General features: G+C 34.3%; 1 protein-coding gene across 4 annotated transcripts in view; it reads left to right on the top strand.

The window, feature by feature from the left end:
- LOC114526201 overlaps nucleotides 1–20,630 on the top strand; it is an 86,788-nt gene that overhangs the window by 53,218 nt on the left and 12,940 nt on the right. For 3 of the 4 annotated variants that reach the window (XM_028547718.1, XM_028547715.1, XM_028547719.1), the window contains exons 1-12: nucleotides 3,067–3,128; nucleotides 3,399–3,546; nucleotides 3,677–3,798; nucleotides 5,191–5,399; nucleotides 5,629–5,821; nucleotides 6,522–6,616; nucleotides 6,875–6,941; nucleotides 7,185–7,409; nucleotides 7,528–7,566; nucleotides 8,955–9,080; nucleotides 20,414–20,489; nucleotides 20,572–20,600. In XM_028547718.1, coding sequence (XP_028403519.1) covers nucleotides 5,203–5,399; nucleotides 5,629–5,821; nucleotides 6,522–6,616; nucleotides 6,875–6,941; nucleotides 7,185–7,409; nucleotides 7,528–7,566; nucleotides 8,955–9,080; nucleotides 20,414–20,489; nucleotides 20,572–20,600 — 1,047 coding nt within the window. In that variant the 5' untranslated portion in view covers nucleotides 3,067–3,128; nucleotides 3,399–3,546; nucleotides 3,677–3,798; nucleotides 5,191–5,202. Of the gene's footprint in view, nucleotides 1–3,066; nucleotides 3,129–3,398; nucleotides 3,547–3,676; nucleotides 3,799–5,190; nucleotides 5,400–5,628; nucleotides 5,822–6,521; nucleotides 6,617–6,874; nucleotides 6,942–7,184; nucleotides 7,410–7,527; nucleotides 7,567–8,954; nucleotides 9,081–20,413; nucleotides 20,490–20,571; nucleotides 20,601–20,630 lie in introns of those variants that run through there. The other variant, XM_028547717.1, reaches the window with a different exon arrangement.

Below are 20,630 nucleotides of genomic sequence, written 5' to 3'. Positions count from 1 at the left end.
CCAGCATCCTGGTAATTGATATTACCGAAACCTACCGAAACAACCCCTTTCATTATCCTCTCAACTCTCATTACACCACTTTTATATTTGCAACACAGAAAATTCCAGTTTGTCTTATGTCCAATGAACTGTACACGCATTGCCCTGTCAGCAATTTACTCAAACTTAAACAAATACAATCCCATTTGGCCAAGACCCTGTAGTTCATGGAGGTTATTTTCGAAGTTCGACCGCCCTTCAAGATTCAAGTCTATTTGGGACGTGAATATTGTTTTTAATCATTTGAGAAAGCAACTATTGGTACACGAACTGACATTAAAAGCCTCTCAGTTCAAGTAACATTTCACCTCCTAACGCTGGACAACTTGACAATATCATCGTATCATAGAAATAAAATAACAATGACTGTCACTCGATCGTACTTTCTACCAGTTTGTGAATAATACACTGAGCCATACATTTTTAAGGTTTTTTAATTATTTTAGGCTCATTCTTAAGTTCAGGGTCCCTTCAGATTGTGGGCCAGGAGCAAAATGTCCCTTTCTCCCCTCCCCCACTAGGCGGCCCTTTTCGGACACCATAAGAACTTCTTACGTTTGCAGCTCATCCAACTGAGCCAATCAACCATTCCTGTGCATTACATTGATGGTGCATTATAACACACATCAAAAAAAGCGGACATGCGCCCGATGTCTATCAGCGGTTAGTCACAGTTAATAGAATTCGTATTCAAAATGGCCATGTCATGTCGCTTAAACTTTGTCAGACAACATTAATTAATAAACCTAGACCTATACCAAAAATATTTAGACTTTAGAGGAAGCCAACTGGAGGTCGAGGAATATCAACCAGAGGTCGCGACGCACACATAGAGTGTACCCTTGAAGAGGGCAACGGTAAGTTTCTTAAGTTTGTATCTGTGCATCAATCTCATATTGATCCATGTAAAAATATGTAAAAGTAATTATCTCTCAAATATGATGAAAATATAGGATTTTTTAAGCAGAGCTAATACAAATGTAAATGTTGCTCGGTAAAACGGCATTTTCTTTATGCCGTCCAACATTTTATTAAATCAACTTCTCAGCGAGTTCGCCAGGCTATAAACATAACACAAAAATATGTTAATGTATAAAATATGTAAATGTGTTCACTCCTCCGTGATTCGTATTGTAATACCACAATATTGAGGAATATTTCGCGTGCGTAATGACTTCAGTCCATCATTTCTGCCATTTTAATCGAAGAATTCATGGACTGATAATTTTAGGAGGGGTAATTCTGCCCAGAGATTTTTATCTATAATGTATTCAATAGCAACTACGATTTTACTGCCATCACCATGCAAACGCATTCAGAATGCAGGTAATCATTTTATATATCTTTATATAACCAACACTAAAACTGCAAAAATAATACCATACATTCATACTATACGAGGAACAGATTTAAGTGGAAGTCAAATTATTTGATAAATCCTTTTTAAATCTTTTCCGCGTAAAACCTGCAGCGTTAATGTTGTATAGAATTAGAAGACATCCGTTTAATATTGTCAACTCTTTCAGTCGTTATATAATACATGCATAAGCTTAATCTTATTATTAACCACGTTTTCGTATTGACGGACAAAAGTTCAATCAATGTGAATAAATTAATCCCGTGTTGCAATGTGATGACTGAATTAATCACTCGTCGTCGGTGATTGTTTTAATGACGAGATTGGCGAGTAGAAGAGTTTTAAATTTCTGTCTGCAATGACGCACATATATAGAATTTCAAAACACAGTATTCAAAAGCATTGCACTGGTCACTTCATTTTGTTTTTACTTCGAATCTTTGGTGTTTTCGATCATTTTCGTTCTGCTTAAAGAAGTGAAGGTAAATTTGATTTTGTTAACAAAGATATCAAACTAAAGCTTTGCTCTCATATCATATAAGTCATATGTCACCAACGATAGACGATCGACAATGTCTGGCTGTTTTTCTGAAGCAAATTTATTCATGTAATAATAAACTAACGAACGTAACCCGGGAAATCATTAACAATAGCCATCTCCATTAATTGTAATAATTTTTTCCAGGCTAAAGGTTCCACCATGCATTGACAAACTAATATATAACTAAAACATATCTAGATTTACTGCAAAATGTATTAAATTTCACCACTCTCTCGCTCGCAAAAAAATGTATAATAAACAGAACTCTTGATTGGTAATTCTTTCCCAAAACAAATAAAAATTGGTCACCTAAATCCCCGACTTGAAGAGGAGAATACCAAAGGATTGTTTACGAAACTGAAGCGAGGTCAAGTAGTCTGACTTTTAGTATTTCGCCGCGCGATGGAATTTTCATTTAGTTTTCATACTAGGTTTGATTCAGTCGTAATTGTCCTGAACAGGTCATTTTAAACGAAATACTGTTGAGGAAAATCGTTCGATATGCGTGTCATTCTCTGTGTGAAACTTGTAATATTGTTGACTGCACTGCAGCATTCTAATAAATCAGCCATCTTGACATGTTTGCGAACAATTATGACTAAATGAAAACCAGCCCTGAAACTCAATGTCATTGAAGTATGAGAAAAATGAGAACTGACTACTTAAATTTGATTGACTGCTGTGAATTACAATTTTACAGACGGTGTGAGTTGAAAAAAGTGTAATACTAATATACAGCAAATGAAGTGCGAACAAATACACACTGAATATAGTTAAAAAATAATAGAAGCGCGACAAGGGTTTAACATATTAAGAAACTTCAGACATTCTTTAGCTGCCAGTTTGAATAAAATATGTAGCTATTAGGGTACTTAGTATGAATGTAATTTAGAATCGCTACGCTATTTCTTCGAATTTTCCATAACAGAAGCAAATGTAAACTTGATGATATAGGGTGATTTTCTGGTCACACACGTGACTTTGCTGTCTCTTCAGGCTCTTAAGTTGGTAACAGGTCATATTTTGATATATATAGCACGAACATTTGGACAGTTTGAAATTGGGCGAGTAATTAGCAAATCATCAAGCTGAAATATTTTACAATGCTTATATGCAATAACTTCTTTTCAGATGCATAAAATTGCGATTGTTACTGCAGCACTGGTCTTGCTTTCTTTGTTCAACGCTAAGGTATTTTTTTTTGTGTTTAAGGAAAGTATAGAATTTTATAATTAGCGACTTAAGTCTTAATGGGAGAGAACCAATGGAAAGACCCGATATAAAAGTAAATGAATGTTGAAATATCGTGTACAACACCAATGAATACTCTAATATTTCAGATGGCGTCTCTGTATTTAACCGTTAACGAAATCACTGTAAATATCTCAAAAACATATTGCAATAACAAGAAGAAAACTATACAATAGTTTTTTATTTCAAAGGCCCAATAATTTTTTACAGATGTTGACAGTCCGAAAAAATCATGATCCAGGAAATTGTTCAAAATCAAATCATGGCGAACTCATATTGGTAAAAGATCGAGAGAACAAAGATACCATATTAGTTTGTACTGAAGATGATGAAGTTTTTAGTTGGAAGACGACTGACAGTAAGTAAAACAAACTGCAAAGTATAAAACGTTACTGTTGTTACCGTGAGTGTCGATTTATTGAAATGCAATTCAATTACTTTATTTTTACCCGTGATAAAATTTTCCAGTTTCAAAATATTTCTAATAGACTCCAAACCGCCCGGATAATTTTTTAATCCTGGTTACGACTGCCTGGATATATTGAACAAGAACCCAAAATCGAAAGATGGATATTATTGGGTGAATTTCAATGCAGGAATACCAAAAAAGGTAACTCGGCTTAACTTTTCGTGGTCATAAGGTTGACAAACAAAAGATCTGACGCCCTTCGCCCAACCTTTGCAAACCTTTTATGCATGAACTTATACACTGATTAAAACGATTCACACTAACAACTCCCATCAAGTATACTTCTATAACAATTTGTTTCCCATACTACAGGGTGTATCAAAAAAAATGTCCCAAATGTAAAATTTCCGTTTTTCAGGATATTTTGCAGAATTTGGCAAATTTTTGTGTTCCTAGAGATAGTTAAGACTTATCTGGTATACCTAGGCCAAGTTTGGTTCTTCATTAAAAAGATTACGTCACCGGGGGGGTGGTTCCTTTCTACTGATATTGAGAGGGCTTGCGCGCGAAAATGTGAAGCTGAAATTGAGATATTACTTAGCTGTCTAAAAGTAGGAAAGCTTTTTAATAAACTGTCAAAGTTTCAGGAAAAATATTGCAAACTGGGAGCAACGCGCGATCCCTGAAAGTGACAAATATTTCATTGCGCGCAGTGGATTAAATGCATGGTTGATTTTAGCGTGACCGATCTCATGCAAGGCTGGGCAAATGAATAAATTAAAGCGAGAAACTGAACAAGAAGACGAAGCGATTTAATAACAAGATTTTTATTCTTGATGTTAATCCTCAACATTTCCACCATTTCTTTCTAAGCAAACTGCGGCTCGTCTGAGCATGGTAAACACTGAACGGCGAACCACATTTGTCTGTCCTGCCTCCTATTATCCATTTCGTTCGAAATTCTTTCTTGCAAATCGCCTACTCTACCGCCGGCAAATCTAGGCGAATGGACAGACAAATGGTTCGCTGTTCAGTGTTTAGTATGCTCAGACAAGCCGCAGTTTGCTTAGAATGAAATGGTGGACATGCTGAGGATTAACATCACCAATAAATCGCTTTGTTTTTGTGTTCAGTTTCTCACTTTAATTCATTCATTTGCCCAGCCTTACATGAGATCGGTCACGCTAAAATCAACGATGCATTTAATCCACTGCGCGCAATGAAATATTCGGCACCTTTAGGGGTCGCGCGTTGCTCCCAGTTTGCATTATTTTTCCTGAAACTTTGACAGTTTATTAAAAAGCTTTCCTACTTTTAGACAGCTAAATAATACCTCAATTTCAGCTTTACATTTTCGCGCGCAAGCCCTCTCAATATCAGTGGAAAGGAACCACCCCCCCGGTAACATAATTTTGTTAATGAAAAACCAAACTTGGCCTAGGTATACCAGATAAGTCTTATCTATCTCTAGGAACACAAAAATTTGCCAAATTCTGCAAAATATCCTGAAAAACGGAAATTTTACATTTCGGACATTTTTTTTGATACACCCTGTATATATAGTTTTAACTACATGTATCCTTTCCAATCCAGGTTTATTGTGACATGACAACAGATGGTGGTGGGTATATATTGTTTGGTTACATAAATGGCACTGTTACATGGGGCGTCCCATCAAATAATGAAACTGTTCAACCATTTGGTGATCCACACTGGTCCAGTGAGTTTGGCGATGTTTCAGTTTTGGATTTCAGAATTCAAGTTGCTTCGGATGATGACATGGAAAAGACGAAGGCTCACTGGTAATTAGCTTATTCGAAAGCGTGGAGCAACCTGTGTTTTAATTTAATGCAGCTATATAATACATATTTTTCAGAGAAATAATCTCCAAAATGGTGACCAGGCATCGGAATAAAATATCGACAATATAAAATTATAGGGATATGAATAAAACATTTGATTTATATAATTTATATATATAAGTGTATTTTGTAGATCAATGTTTGGAGATAAAACTGTTGTTCATTTCAGGGCATTTCGATTTAAGAATAAACGTGTCTTAAAGAATTTGATGATCGTCGATCAAGGAGGATGTCCAAACAATTTCCCTGGTGTTGGAGATGTGTCTTATGTCAAAGATTTGATGACGGGTGAAATTGTTTCGAAAGATTTCTCTTGCTCAATATTTGGACCGTATTCTTTTCCTTCTGCAAAAGTTGGCTGGGTGAGATAATTTAGTATCAATTAATTCCAAACAGTAAAAACTCTCCCAAAGGGGACAAGTTCAACAAGAAAAATAATATCATATATTTATCCAAGTCGGGCCAAATATTAAAGGACAATTTGAGAATCAATTAAAGTTGTAGAAAATTAAGGTTGGAAACATGAACAATAATGTAGCTAGAAAATTGCGCTGTCAAGCTGATGAGGTTATTAATTATCCTCGAAATTGACGAATTTCCAATGATCTCTCAATTTGAAACATTTCTCCGCTCCGATCCAATCCTCTGTGCGATGATATTGCTTTTGTCATCTAGAGCTAAAATGTTTTCAAGGGTATCCACGTTAGTTAGGCCGAATTTGTCGCTCCCATAACTAAAAAGGAGGCTCCGATTCCTGTGTTAGCAGCTTCTTCAAATTAATATAAAACGAGATGTATGAAATTTAAATCGTGAAAAATCTACAAATAAAATTCTTATCTCATGCAACTGCAAATGCGTTATATAATATAACAACGGAAAAGAAATTTGGAAGCACGACATTTTACCATACAAAGAGAAAACTGACAATTACCGGAATTAATACAAAATTTAAAATTTTCAAGGTTTAATAGCAAAGTGACTTGTATAAATCCTTTTTAAAACAACATGCGTGTTATATCCGAATTCCACGTCATTTTACATGTTATCTTAACATTTTCACAGACAATGATGAATCTTTGTTTGGAACAACCATGTCCATATGGTTTTGCTTATCATTGGTTATTTCCAGTTCAGGTTCATTTCTCTGGGGGATTCAGGTAAGCATGATCTAAATATGTTGGGAAATGCTAGAGGTTGAAAGAGTCTTAATTCGAAATGGAATTATACACACTTCAAATGTGTTTAAAGTGTGTATAATTCCACTCGAAATTAAGACCGTTCCAACCTCCAGAATTTACCTTCATCTAGTGAAGTGGCAAAAATCATAATTGTTGGGAAATGTGTAGATGATCAAGCCTCAAAGTTGCAGGTCTTTTCAGCTGCGGACTGAACTATTAATAAACTTTAATTTTCAGTTACGTCAGCAAGGCAAACAGCAGCAGTAGTGGTTCAACTGCATTTTTTGGTTGCGATAAAGGAAAGGTAAGATTCTTTTTATTCAAATCCCCAAATTTAGTTTAAGAGGTGGGGCGAGTTTTGCCAAAGCGTAGCGAACGAGTCAGGCTTAGTGAAGTCATGTGATTTTATCCACCGTTATAATGAGGATCACTACTTTTGCCAATTGATTTAAAGAACTTTCTAAGTGTACGACTTTCGTCTCCTTTAAAAACCCGTCTACTCGATTAAAAACTCAAGGATAATTTTTTGTGGTACACGGTATTTCAGTGTTGTGCATGTTATGGACCACGTGGTGGAAGAGATGTTTACTGTCTTGAAGAATGTGAGGCAACAAATGGTGGTACAATAACAAAACATGCATCAGCTTGGTTCTGGGTCAGATTAAATCCTCCTCGCAAAGTTTGGGAGAAATGTATGGAGTATAGAAGTGAAGACGAGAGTGGTGATAGTGCCTGGTATAAATTGGAAGGAGATAGGAATATTCCTGTCAAGGTAAGTCTTAGCAATATATAGCAGTTGAAAAATTGCGAATTTTAAAGCATTGTGACTTATATATCTAGAAAAATCTAAAATTAAACCTTTGATATAATTAACACTTTGATCTGTTTAGGAAAGGTGCGGAAGAAGCGAACCATTGATAAATGATGGGGTAAGTGTATCTGCATGAGGCATTTTTTCGTCAATAATACATTCGCAATTTATTGATCGTTCTCACGGCCTTTATATAAAATTATATAACTGGGAGACAGAAGACCCCTCACCTCGCCCGCTTGTAGTGTAAATAATTCTTAGCCTACTGACGGTGTTCAGAGTCAGAAGAAAGTAGCTAATAATCATCTCTCAACAAACCCTGCCACATGAATTAGTGTCCTATAATTCAGCCGGAAATCAGGTCACCGCGACTTGCGAAAATGCTTTCAGGAAGGATGCCAGGAACCCTCCTACTCCCCACATTTTCAAATTGTTAAATGTATGAAGGGGTTCTAATAACTGAAAGGGGTTATGGTAAGCTTTCGATCCATAAGTTGACGGTGGTTACTGAAATTTTATTTTCACTGTGTTTTTTAATTTGTTCCCTGAGTAATCGCACATGAGCAAGTCACGTGCCGTGGGCCAAGTGGTTTGTTTGTTAGTTACTTATCACTACGCACTGCTGTGTTTCAGTAAGCAGTTTATATGCACTAGCTGCTACACATTGCTATAATAAGTAACATAATTTGTTAAACGGGAAGGGCTAATGGACTTCCCCAATTTCGTCCCATACATCTTGTCAAAAAGAGAGAGAGAGTTGCGAACAGAGACCCGAATTGTTCAGAAAATACATAGCGATGACGTTAGTTCTCAGTCTCCTCATTAGTTCAGAATTAGAACAATCACGTGTTCTCAATGACCGATTGAATTTACTGCCGGTAGGAACTTAGCAGATTTTTATCCTTTGATTGAATCGTGATGGTCTCGAACCTACTTTTGAGGGGAGGTTAGGAATAGGTCCGGCAACGTTGGAAGACATATCATGATCAGATAATGTTGACCTCTTCACAAAATTAGATCACAAAACATTTGACAAATCTAAAATTGAAATGACAGATGTATTGAATAGTGTAAAAGATCGTAATAAGCGAGACGACTAGCCTCGCGCAATATGTTTCAACATTATACTTATGTTACTGGCAGATTTCGTTGTCACACACCTTGGTGTGTTTGAATAGCTCACAATTAATTCTTAAAAAAACTGCGTTCACATGCATGGTTTTTGCGTTAAAACTGAAAAATTTTGCGGCGCGCAGAGCTGTATTCTGAAGATATTTACGGTAGTTTCTGGCAGTTTTCTGAATCTTTTTCGAATAATACCTTATCCCGCTAAATATGAAGCTGCATGTAACACACATTATTAGCCCACGTAATAACAAAGATGTGCGAAACTTTTTAATTCTTGCTTGTTCGTTGTTATCAAGGCAAATCGTCCCAATCCCCAATGCGTCGTACTTAATTAATTAGTTCTTCTCTAGATCTGAACAACATGATGTAATTTTTCAGGTGGTTGTCGCAGAAAACTTGCAGGACATTCCGGCAGTCACTGGATTGCTGGCATTTCAGAAAGATAGTCAAACTCTAAATTTCAGAAGCAACGAAACATGGAAGACTCTTGCAGAAGAGGAAAAGGTGCGTAAAGGCAATTTAAAGGCCCGATCCATACATATATATATATATATATATATATATATATATATATATATATATATATATATATATATATATATATATCGAGACCCTGACTTTTAATAGAAAAAGACTTCTTGGTAAAGTAAACGATTTTAAGCGCAGGAATAAATGGAAATACGTTTTGACGATGACCGGAAAGATTTATTTAAGGGAATCTGAAAACACTAAGGCCTATGAGTTTAATAGCATACATCAGTTTGAAATTTTCTTGGGACAGTTCGAATAGTGCATAATAATTTAACATATCTTGTGACTGCACGCGTGAATGCACGCGTGAATGCGCGCGCATATCGTAATAAGATCAAATGTTCTCCATGAATGAACTCGATTGTAATTACCTACAACAACAACTACCCTTTGTTAATCTGAGTGATAGGGAATTTAATTCTTTGTTTAATTGTTGAACTAGAGAATTAGACGCAGATATGGATTTGTTTAATATACTTCCAAATTCAGATAAATTGGATGAAAATGACCCCGATAACATGTTGACTAATCTAGTTTCAGATTATTACTTGCTTGATAAAATCAATAATATATTGAATACAGTAGGTCCTAAGGCACTCTCAGTTTTCCACTGCAATATAAGAAGTCTCTTATATTGAAAATCTTACTTTATTACATGACTTGATATACTCTATTTCTTCCAAACCGGATATTTCAGCAGTCACCGAGACAAAATTGAATGAAAACACTGTAACTAATGTTGATATCCTTGGTTGCAGTTTTTACCACGTTGACTCGCCAACTAATGCGGGAGATGCAGGAATATATGTTAAACAAAACCTAAAATCGATTGCTAGACCGGATATCAAACTGTCTTTAGATGGTGTGGAATCTTGTTGGATTGAGATTGAATCCAACAATACTTGTGGTATTAACAAGAATATTATTATAAGCTGTATTTACAGGCATCCTCGATCAAATACTCAGGCTTACATTGAACGTCTTGATGAATTAATTACTAAGGCATCTTAATCAGCTCAAACATCAAGTTATAACATTAGGCGATATCAATATTGATTTTCTACGTTTTTGTTACCCATCAAGCCACGGAAAATTATTTAGATATGTTAGACACAAATAACTTTATTCCTATTATTACTAAGCCTACTAGATTAACTGATCACACTAAAACACTAATCGATCATATTTATAATAACAAGTCTATATCTCAAGTTAAATCTGGAATTGCCGTACTCGATATATCAGATCACCTACCTGTATTTAGTATTATCAATGTACCTTGCAAGAGACTACATGAAAAGCGGTACTATCGTGACTACAAGTTTTGTCATGTCATCTGTGACTGAATCACAAGTAAGACAATTGTTTCTCTCACTCGATGGAAATAAGTCTTCCATCAGCATCCCTAATACCATTATTAAAATCTCATCATCTATTATAGCCCCAATTTTCACTTCAATTTATAATGAATCAATAAATACTGGTGTTGTCCCAAATGTTCTAAAAATCTCGCGTATTACACCAATTTACAAGAACGGCATAGAAACTGACCCAAACAATTATCGACCAATATCGATACTATCACCATTTGCAAAGGTGCTAGAATGTTTAATATATGAACAGCTAGAAGGTTTTCTCACTAAAAACAAACCAATTTTTAATTATCAATTTGGATTTAGAAAAGGCTATTCCACAGAGCAAGCCATTCTGGAAATTACAGATAGAATAAAGTTAGCAATTGATGATAAGAAAATAACCCGTGGTTTGTTTTTAGACTTTTCTAAAGCATTTGATACGGTTGATTACAAAATTCTTTTATCGAAACTATATAAATATGGCATACGTGGTACTCCCTTGACATGGTTCAGTAATTATTTAAATAATAGACAACATTATGTCAAAATAGGAAACACAGAATCTGATAACTTAAATATGAATTTTTGCCGATGACTCCAATGTATTCTACTCAAGCACGAGCATTGATGATGTTGAAAAAGTGATGAATGAAGAACTAAATCATATATTTCAATACTGCGATGCTAATAAATTATCAGTTGATATAAATAAAACTAATTTCATGGTAATAACTTCTAGTAAGAGACGTGAACGCAAAATACAACTCATCAGAAACATTAAACAGAAAAACCATATTAAATATTTAGGTATATATATATTGATAAAAATCTAACATGGGATCAACAGATTAGCCATGTGAATAATAAAATTTGCAAGAATACTGGAATTATTAATAAACTTAGATATTATATTGATTTAAAGATGCTAAAACAACTCTATTTTACTGTCATCTATCCCTATATTAATAATTTATTATGGCTTCATGAGTTGGGGAAATGCTTATACCTCAAAACTGAAGAAATTGAGAACATGTCAAAATAAATGCATTAGAAGCATATTCTTTGCAGGCAAAAGAGAGAATGCTTCACCGTATTACAGCCTATTAAGTATTCTAAAATTAGATAGCGTTTTCAAACTCAAATTAGCTTTATTCACTTATAAAGTTTTAAACGAAAAAGCTAAATTACCTATAATATTTTCGGACACTATTACTCTTGCAGCATCCCAACACTCATACAATACCAGATTTGCTGCACGATGTAACTTTTCCAGACCAAATGCGCGAACTAATTATGGAACACAAACATTTCTATTCACTGCGTCTAAACTCTGGGAGTCCATCGATAATAGAAATAAACAATCCAAATCAATTTCTTTATTTAAGAAAGCATATAGTCAATCTTTGCTTATTTCACAAACACAAGTGTAAATAGATTAAATGGTAATTTCTACTTATGTAGAGATTTAATTATATATTTAAATACCTCCGGTCTGAAATTTTTAATAGTAATTAAATGTAGGCAGTGACCAACTCGAAAGCATTTAGCTACTTTGGCCACTTCGCACGATTAACACCTTTATATATTAACTTCTCCTTAGTTTTATTGCATTTTATAACTATTGTAAATATCTTTGTAATCTACGCATTTCAAATAAGCGACAAAATTTTTTAAGGCAAACATGTTTCGACTTAACTATAAGCCATCTTCAGTGCGATTGAATAGATTATTTACATTGTGAATTATATAAAATAGAAATATGATATATACATGCGAGGTGATACTCAATGAATAACTAGATTATTTACAAAAATGATTGACAACATAACAGGATACAGAATATGCATACTAAGTGAGACAACACAAAAGGCAGAACATAACAACAACAAAAATTATTTATAGCTGGAAGATAGTATTAAAATGCTGAACCTGTTTGTTAAAGTCTGTTTTGTGTTTACGAATATAAAGAGCCTCTTTGAGTTTGAGAGAGAAGGAAGTTTTAGCAGTGTCTAAGATAGAAAAGCAGGATCGGGTGTATTTAGATTTGCAGTTAGGGTTTTGTAGGCGTTTGTAGACGTGTGAATTTTTGTCAGTGGAGGTGTGTTCTTTGATCTTTGTGGCGAGATGTCTGGTGGTTTCACCAATATAACAGGAATTACATCCTGCGCAAGTAAATTTGTATACCACAAGGGATTTTAGATCACTGGGGATTGCGTCTTTAAAGTTGAAAATGTTTTTTTATTTTATAAGAAGTGAACACCAGTTTTAGGTTTATGTCACTGCAGAATCGTTTGGCAATGTTGAGAAGTTTCTGTTCTGTAATTTGAGAGTAGTGTCCTATGTATGGGAGTTTGAAATAATGAACGTTGGGTTGTTGTTGATCATGCAAATTGGTGTTCAGAGTGTTAGTAGTTTGTGAGTTTTGTCTGTTATTGTAGGAACTAATTGTGCGTTCGATCAGATGTTGCGGGAACGCGTTGCGTTGAAGCGTGTTGGTGAGTTCTTTTAGATCGTTATTGAAGCCAACTTCGGTGTTATTGATTTTATAGATGCGATCTATGAGTGTTTTGATGAGACCCGATTTGTACCGAAATGACGTAAAGCTAAAAAAGTTGGTCAAAAGGCCGGTGTAAGTTTTCTTGTGATAAACTATATGGATTAACAACTACAGCGGAAACAAACCTCTTTCTACCGACATTATGTTGATGACACGTTTTGCATGTTTGAAAATGAAACTGATGCTAGACTCTTTTTTGATTATCTCAATTCTCGCCATAATGATATTAGGTTCACTTTTGAAACGGAACAAGATAGCAAAATTTCTTTCCTTGATATACTTATTAAGAAATCTTCTACTACGTTTTCGAACTCCGTTTATCACAAGAAAACTTCCACCGGCCTTTTGACAAACTTTTTTAGCTTTACGTCATTTCGGTACAAATCGGGTCTCATTAAAACACTCATAGATCGCATCTATAAAATCAATAACACCGAAGTTGGCCTCAATAACGATCTAAAAGAACTCACCAACACGCTTCAACGCAACGCGTTCCCGCAACATCTGATCGAACGCACAATTAGTTCCTACAACTAGAAATACATGCATGCATGCAGCAACCCCTCGCTATTTCAAACCAAGTACACAATTTCCTGAGTTAACCTGACCTAAACTTATATTATGAAATGACACAAAACTCAAATCAGTCTTAAAGTTTCCATCATTCAATACAAAAATAATCACAAAGCTAGTGTAAACATTGCCCGTTCAATTTTGCTGCATTATACCATGCCAGCAATTAAGTAACGGTTTAAAATCGAAGTTTCAAACGATTAAAACAGTACAAAATCTTCACAGACAAAGAAAAAACTTCAAATGTTATTTTATTCTGTAATTGCAGTCGACGCCGGCGGCTAAAAGTTTCAGTATACTTTATAAATATAGTGTGTATTTTTGATACCACTCCACCAAACTCCACTATGGAGTGTTTTGATCTGTATGAAGAGTGTATTATGAAAATGGACTCTGAAAATAAAGAAACTATCTTGGTGGGTGATTTCAATTGTGATTGGAACAAGAAAATTGATAATAATGCCCCAGCACATACAACAAGGTTGGCAGATTTAACGACTACTTTCCAATTTGAGCAACTAATTGAAGAATCCACCCGAGTAACAGCTATTTCAAGAACACTAATTGACCTTGCTTTTTGTAACAGACCTGAATTAATTACAATGTCAGGTGTACAGCACATTGGAATAAGTGATCACAGTTTAATTTTCATATGTCACAAATTATCTATCCAAGGCAAAGAGCCCAAAATTATTAAGTCACGCCAATATAAACACTACAATAAAAATTCTTTCCTTACTGACTTAAAGAATATTTTGCAGTTTTTGTCAAGTGACAATAATCCAGATGTTCTTTGGGAAGATTTTAAAATAAGATTTCTATCAGTGGCTGACTGTCATGCACCTCAAATTACTAGAAAGATCAAAAATGAGTATTCACCTTGGATGACTCACAATATTAAAAAACTGATATATCACCGAGACTTTCTTAAAAAAAAGGCTGTTAAAACTGGGTCTGAATATATGTTTACAGCATACAAAAAAGCCCGAAATCAACTAAATAAGTGCAGTCAACGCCGGCGGCTAAAAGTTTCAGTATACTTTATAAATATAGTGTGTATTTTTGATACCACTCCACCAAACTCCACTATGGAGTGTTTTGATCTGTATGAAGAGTGTATCATGAAAATGGACTCTGAAAATAAAGAAACTATCTTGGTGGGTGATTTCAATTGTGATTGAAACAAGAAAATTGATAATAATGCCCCAGCACATACAACAAGGTTGGCAGATTTAACGACTACTTTCCAATTTGAGCAACTAATTGAAGAATCCACCCGAGTAACAGCTATTTCAAGAACACTAATTGACCTTGCTTTTTGTAACAGACCTGAATTAATTACAATGTCAGGTGTACAGCACATTGGAATAAGTGATCACAGTTTAATTTTCATATGTCGCAAATTATCTATCCAAGGCAAAGAGCCCAAAATTATTAAGTCACTCCAAGATAAACACTACAATAAAAATTTTTTCCTTACTGACTTAAAGAATATTTTGCAGTTTTCGTCAAGTGACAATAATCCAGATGTTCTTTGGGGGGATTTTAAAATAAGATTTCTATCAGTGGCTGACTGTCATGCACCTCAAATTACTAGAAAGATCAAAAATGAGTATTCACCTTGGATGACTCACAATATTAAAAAACTGATATATCACCGAGACTTTCTTAAAAAAAAGGCTGTTAAAACTGGGTCTGAATATATGTTTACAGCATACAAAAAAGCCCGAAATCAACTAAATAACCTTATTAGGGATACAAAAAGTAATTATTATACCAGTCTGATCAAAAATACAAAAAATAATCCAAAGGACATATGGAATACGATAAACAGGCTAACAAATAAAAAATCTAAAACAACTAAGATTACCAAGCTTAAAATATCAGAAGAAAATTTTACTGAAGATTCTAATGAGATCTCAAACACTCTTAATACATTTTTTAGTACAATCGGGTCAAATCTAGCTAATGATTTACCCGAAACTACTGTTACACCTGAGTCCTATGTTATTCCACATAACTCAAATTTCCATCTACAAAATGTTTCGGAAGCAGATATATTTAAACTACTGTCTACATTTAAGCTGTCCAAGGCGTGTGGGCATGACAGAATATCACAAAAAGTTTTGCTTGATGCTGCCGAAATAGTCACACCAACATTAACCAAAATTTGCAACCAATCAATTAACACTGGTATATTTCCACATGATTTAAAAACAACAATAATATCGCCTATACATAAAAGTGGTAGTAAAGTAGAATGCAGTAATTATAGACCTATGTCAGTTCTTTCAACTGTAGCTAAAATTTTTGAGAAGCTGATATCAAACCAATTATATGAGTATTTAGAAAGCAATGGAATACTTGTTCCCCAGCAATCTGGATTCAGAAAAAAATTTTTCACGGAAACTGCAATGCTTGACGCAACCAATAGGTGGTTAATAAATATGGACCGAGGTTATTTAAATGGAGTAATATTTTTAGATATCAAAAAAGCATTTGATTGCGTAGATCATGTTATCTTATTAAAAAAGTTAGCTCTCTACGGTTGCACAGGGACGACGTATGAGTGGTTTCGATCTTATCTTTCAAATCGAACCCAGATGTGCAAAGTAGGTCAAACAGTGTCCTCTCAGGCTGTTACTCATTGTGAAATACCCCAAGGGTCTAACTTAGGACCTTTATTGTTTCTTATATATGTTAACGACCTTCCAAACTGTTTATCCTTTTCCGATATTAATTCATTTGCTGATGATACGAATCTAACAACTGGTGGTGAAACTATAGGTGATATTCAAAATAGACTAAATGCTGATTTAGAAAAGGTCCATCATTCATTGTTAGCAAAAAAATTAACTCTCATCTCAATACTGAAAAAACGGAATACATGTTAATAGGCTCTAGGCAACCACTGCAAAACAACAAGAGCTAACAATTGGTCAATTTAAAAATATTCTTTTATTCCTTATACTTTCATAAATTTATATAATTGTGTGTGTTAATTTTTGTAAATAATGTATAGATTGATTTTTACTAGCGTGTGAACGGCCTCTTGAAAATCAGTTTTTAGTACTGAAGGGTTACCGTTTTGTAAATAAGGTTAAATAATTGCTGCCGTGCACCAGCACGGCAGCACACTATTCTTGACATCGGACGTATATATAGTCGAAATCTCGATTTTTTGTCTGTCCTTCTGTCTGTCACAGATTTCCGGGGGGTTTTTTTACGGAATGAGGAGGAGCGTGCATTTTTAATATTTCACCCGTATGCTTTCACCCGTATGAGGAATCGGAAGAGGATTTTTTAAATAGGCTTTTCGATACGGCTGATTTACACCAAAGTACTGAACATTTTTGTGTTCAATATGAAGGTAAGCAACAAAGCTGTTTATTCGAGCGAAAATAAGCCGTTTATTTCGAGCGAAAATAAGCCGCGGCTTATTTAAATCGCGAACAGCGCGTTTGTTTGGGATATTGTTTGTATTATTTCAAATTGGTCGCATGCAAACATTCGTATAAACGACTCAAATTCGCGATCGCAAGTCCCGGCGGCCAAGACAGTTTTTGCAGTGTAAACTGATGCTGAACACCAATGTTTGCCGCGGCTTATTTTAGACGAGCTCTATACTATAAAAGGTTGGGTTTATTTAGGCTGCGATTTATTTTCTCTTTCTCTGTCGACAATGATTGTGATATAGCCTATACAAAATGTTTCAGTTGTACATCAGGACAGAGGAATAAAATTATGCGGAGACATTACATGTTTTTCACTATTTGTTTGAGGCATACCACATTTGGAATGTGCTTGTAATAATTACTATATGGTTTCATCCTTTTGTATGTGCATATAGCACCAAATGTAATTTTACTTAAATTTGATAGAATGTTGCAAAAGTGCTTAGCATGTGTTGTTTTGATTTTCAATCAATGGTAACAATTAAATATACTATAGCTACTTTTGTCTACTCTGTTACTTTGTTTAACATCAGAAAGGTAGAGCTGGAGCCAGTGGTATAAAGAACAGTTATAAGTATAGTTAGGAAAGAAATTAGCTAAAACGAAATGTATAGATTGATCAAAAACAACTTTGAATGTCTTACTGCAACTAAAATAATGTAATTAACAGCTCTAAATAGTGGCTTAATTGTTCTAGACCCAGGTGTTGATCTATTATCTTTTTCTAGCTGTGGACAATGATTGTGATATAGCCTGTACAAAATAAAATTATTAACAATAATGAAAATGTTTCAGTTGTACATCAGGGCAGATCTCGAGGTATAAAATTATGCTGATCGAGACATTACATGTTTTTCACTATTAGTTTGAGGCATACCACATTTGGAATCCATTGCATGTAATAATTTTGCATGATTATTACATTGCATGTAATAATCCTTTTGTATATGCATATAGTACCAAATATAATTTTATTTTAATTTAATAACATGTTGCAAAAGTGCTTAGCATGTGTTGTTTTGATTTTCAATAATGGTAACAATACTATAGCTACTTTTGTCAACTTTGTTACTTTGTTTAACATCAGAAAGGTAGAGTCGGAGCCAGTGGTATAAAGAACAGTTATGTATAAGTATAGTTATGAAAGAAATTAGCTAAAAAGAATTGTGAATTTTGGAGTTACTACAATTTAGAAGTTAAGAGTTTTACACAAATGACCACAGGATTGGTCCAATGGAGACAACCAAAGTGTGGACATAATAAAAAATAAACATGTATTTCAGTTTTCGTATTGAAAACAGAACAGCTATATTCCAACAGCACAAATTATTTTCACCCGAAGTAAAACAACCTGAACTAAAAGAAGAAAATCTAAATTCTATGTAATTGAATAATGCTTGAAGCCTGATGACAAACAGTTATATGCTAATGATTGTTGTTAAAAAAAAAGTAAAAAACCTCTTAACAAATCCCTCTAGCTAGAAACTATTTTTTTCTATAGTACAAATTATTTTCTACCCCAGCTAAAACAACAAGAACAAAATCTGAATTCTATATATAATCCAATTTAATTTTAAGCAGGATACAACTTGAAGCCTGATGACAAACCGTTATCTGCCAAAGGTTAAATTGTTGTTGAAGCAACCTCTAAACAAATCCCACTTGAAACTAAATTGAATATATATGTATATGCTGCTATTATGTTATTCTGGCAATCAGTAGAGTACATGATAAAATATTTAAGTTTTGAAACTGATCTAGTTAAAAATATTCCAAGTTTAAAGCGGTAAAATTCTTTAAATACAACTTAAATTTCGGCTGTAAACTGCAAGCCTTCATCAGAGCAATCATGTAAATAAAAACAATTCAACATGATTCATGTTGAATTGTTTTTATAACGCTTGCTGGTCTAGTTGACTTGATTAAGGCTGCTTTTGCACGGTCAAATACTCTTTGTCTTTGACAAATTTCTCATCTTGATGCATGTGATTGAGCGTATTCAAGTTCAAAACAATATGGTTGCTCAGTAAAGCGAATTATAAAATACATTCATAACTAATCTACTTAAGGTGGCTCGATACAATTTTTCGAAATTTTTAGATGGACTTTTTAAACAGGGATATTAAGCACCTAAATATTTCACTATAAGGCTAAAAGTTAATACACATTGCAGGAGACATATCTAGAGCGAAAATATTCTCAGAACTTTTGCCTGGCACTCGTTACCATGGCAACAGAGACGTTTCAAAATGGCCGCCAAACAGAGTTTAATCGTGTTTATATCACAAACGAGTTCGGTGACCCCCAATTTTTTTTTCATTAAACGTTTACGCCATAAATGCTTTATCTATAAAAAAGTTTTTAAAAAATTCTAACATGGGGAATTTTTTCTATTTACAAAAACGTTATTTTTGTTTATTAAAATATTCCCCCATGTTAAAATTTTTTTAAAACTTTTTCATAGATAAATAATCTATAGCATAAACGTTTAATGAAAAAAAAATTGGGGGTCACCGAACTCGTTTGTGATATAACCACGATAAAACCTTGTTTGGCGGCCATTTTGAAACGTCTCTGTTTCCATGGTAACGGGTGCCCGGCAAAGGTTCTGAGAATTTTTCCGCTCTATATATGTTTCCTGCAAAGTATGTTAACTTTCAGCCTTATAGTGAAATATTTAGGTGCTTTATATCTCTGTTTAAAATGAGCCCAAAAAAAATTCGAGAAACTGTATCGAGCCACCTTAACATACAACAGCAGAAAAAAATTGTCAAAGGGAATTTTGTCGTGTAAAAGCAACCAAAAGGCAAATAACAGGATGAAATTCAGCATGTTCAGTAACAGTGTCTTTGTTAATCATCGATCCTTGTTTGTACAAAATTCTTTTTGCGCATGGCAGCACTCCCCTTGCGATAGTAACTTCTAGTAATAATAAATAAAGATGATGTGGCCGTGTATGGGCGCGTTGACACGTCGCGTAGTTGCACAGGATCGAAGATTTAATATAACTATATAAGCACGAATTCTAAAGGCAAAGTGTAAGACGAAGCGAATGTATCATGCGGTTTATTTACATTTTTGAACAATTGAACATCTATACTGCGATGTGCTTCTGAATTTCGCGATCGAACATTAAGGTTCGCAAGGCATCTAAATGCGAATATGTATGCGAAACAATACGCGAACTGTATTGTTTATGTTCAGAAGCTCTATATTGAAGACTGTCACGTGCGCCGGAGTTAACGCCAGAACGGCGTTTTGTTTTTGCTAAAAATTAATAGGAACATCATGCACAATTTATAATACAGTAAACCTTAATACTGGCACGCTATCATAACTGAGTCATTATGTTCCTAACTTATATAGATGATGCACACTGTGTCGGAGCAATTACGAGATTTCCAAACAACAGTGAAAGAACGGGTAGACAAACTAGAGAGTAGTAAGTCCTAAATTTTAATAAATGACAAAGTTTCTGTTTACCAAAAGGCAAATAGAATTTAGTATTTCCCTTTTGTTTCTAGCGACGGCAAAGAAGACGGAAACTTTGAAGGTGTGAAGGCTTGAAACTAAAATCATATAG

Source organism: Dendronephthya gigantea, unplaced genomic scaffold, assembly GCF_004324835.1.
Source record: "Dendronephthya gigantea isolate DGI-Jeju-01 unplaced genomic scaffold, DenGig_1.0 000037F, whole genome shotgun sequence".
In the NCBI taxonomy this organism is placed as follows: domain Eukaryota; kingdom Metazoa; phylum Cnidaria; class Anthozoa; order Malacalcyonacea; family Nephtheidae; genus Dendronephthya; species Dendronephthya gigantea.
This window is presented reverse-complemented; position numbering and strand designations above follow the sequence as displayed.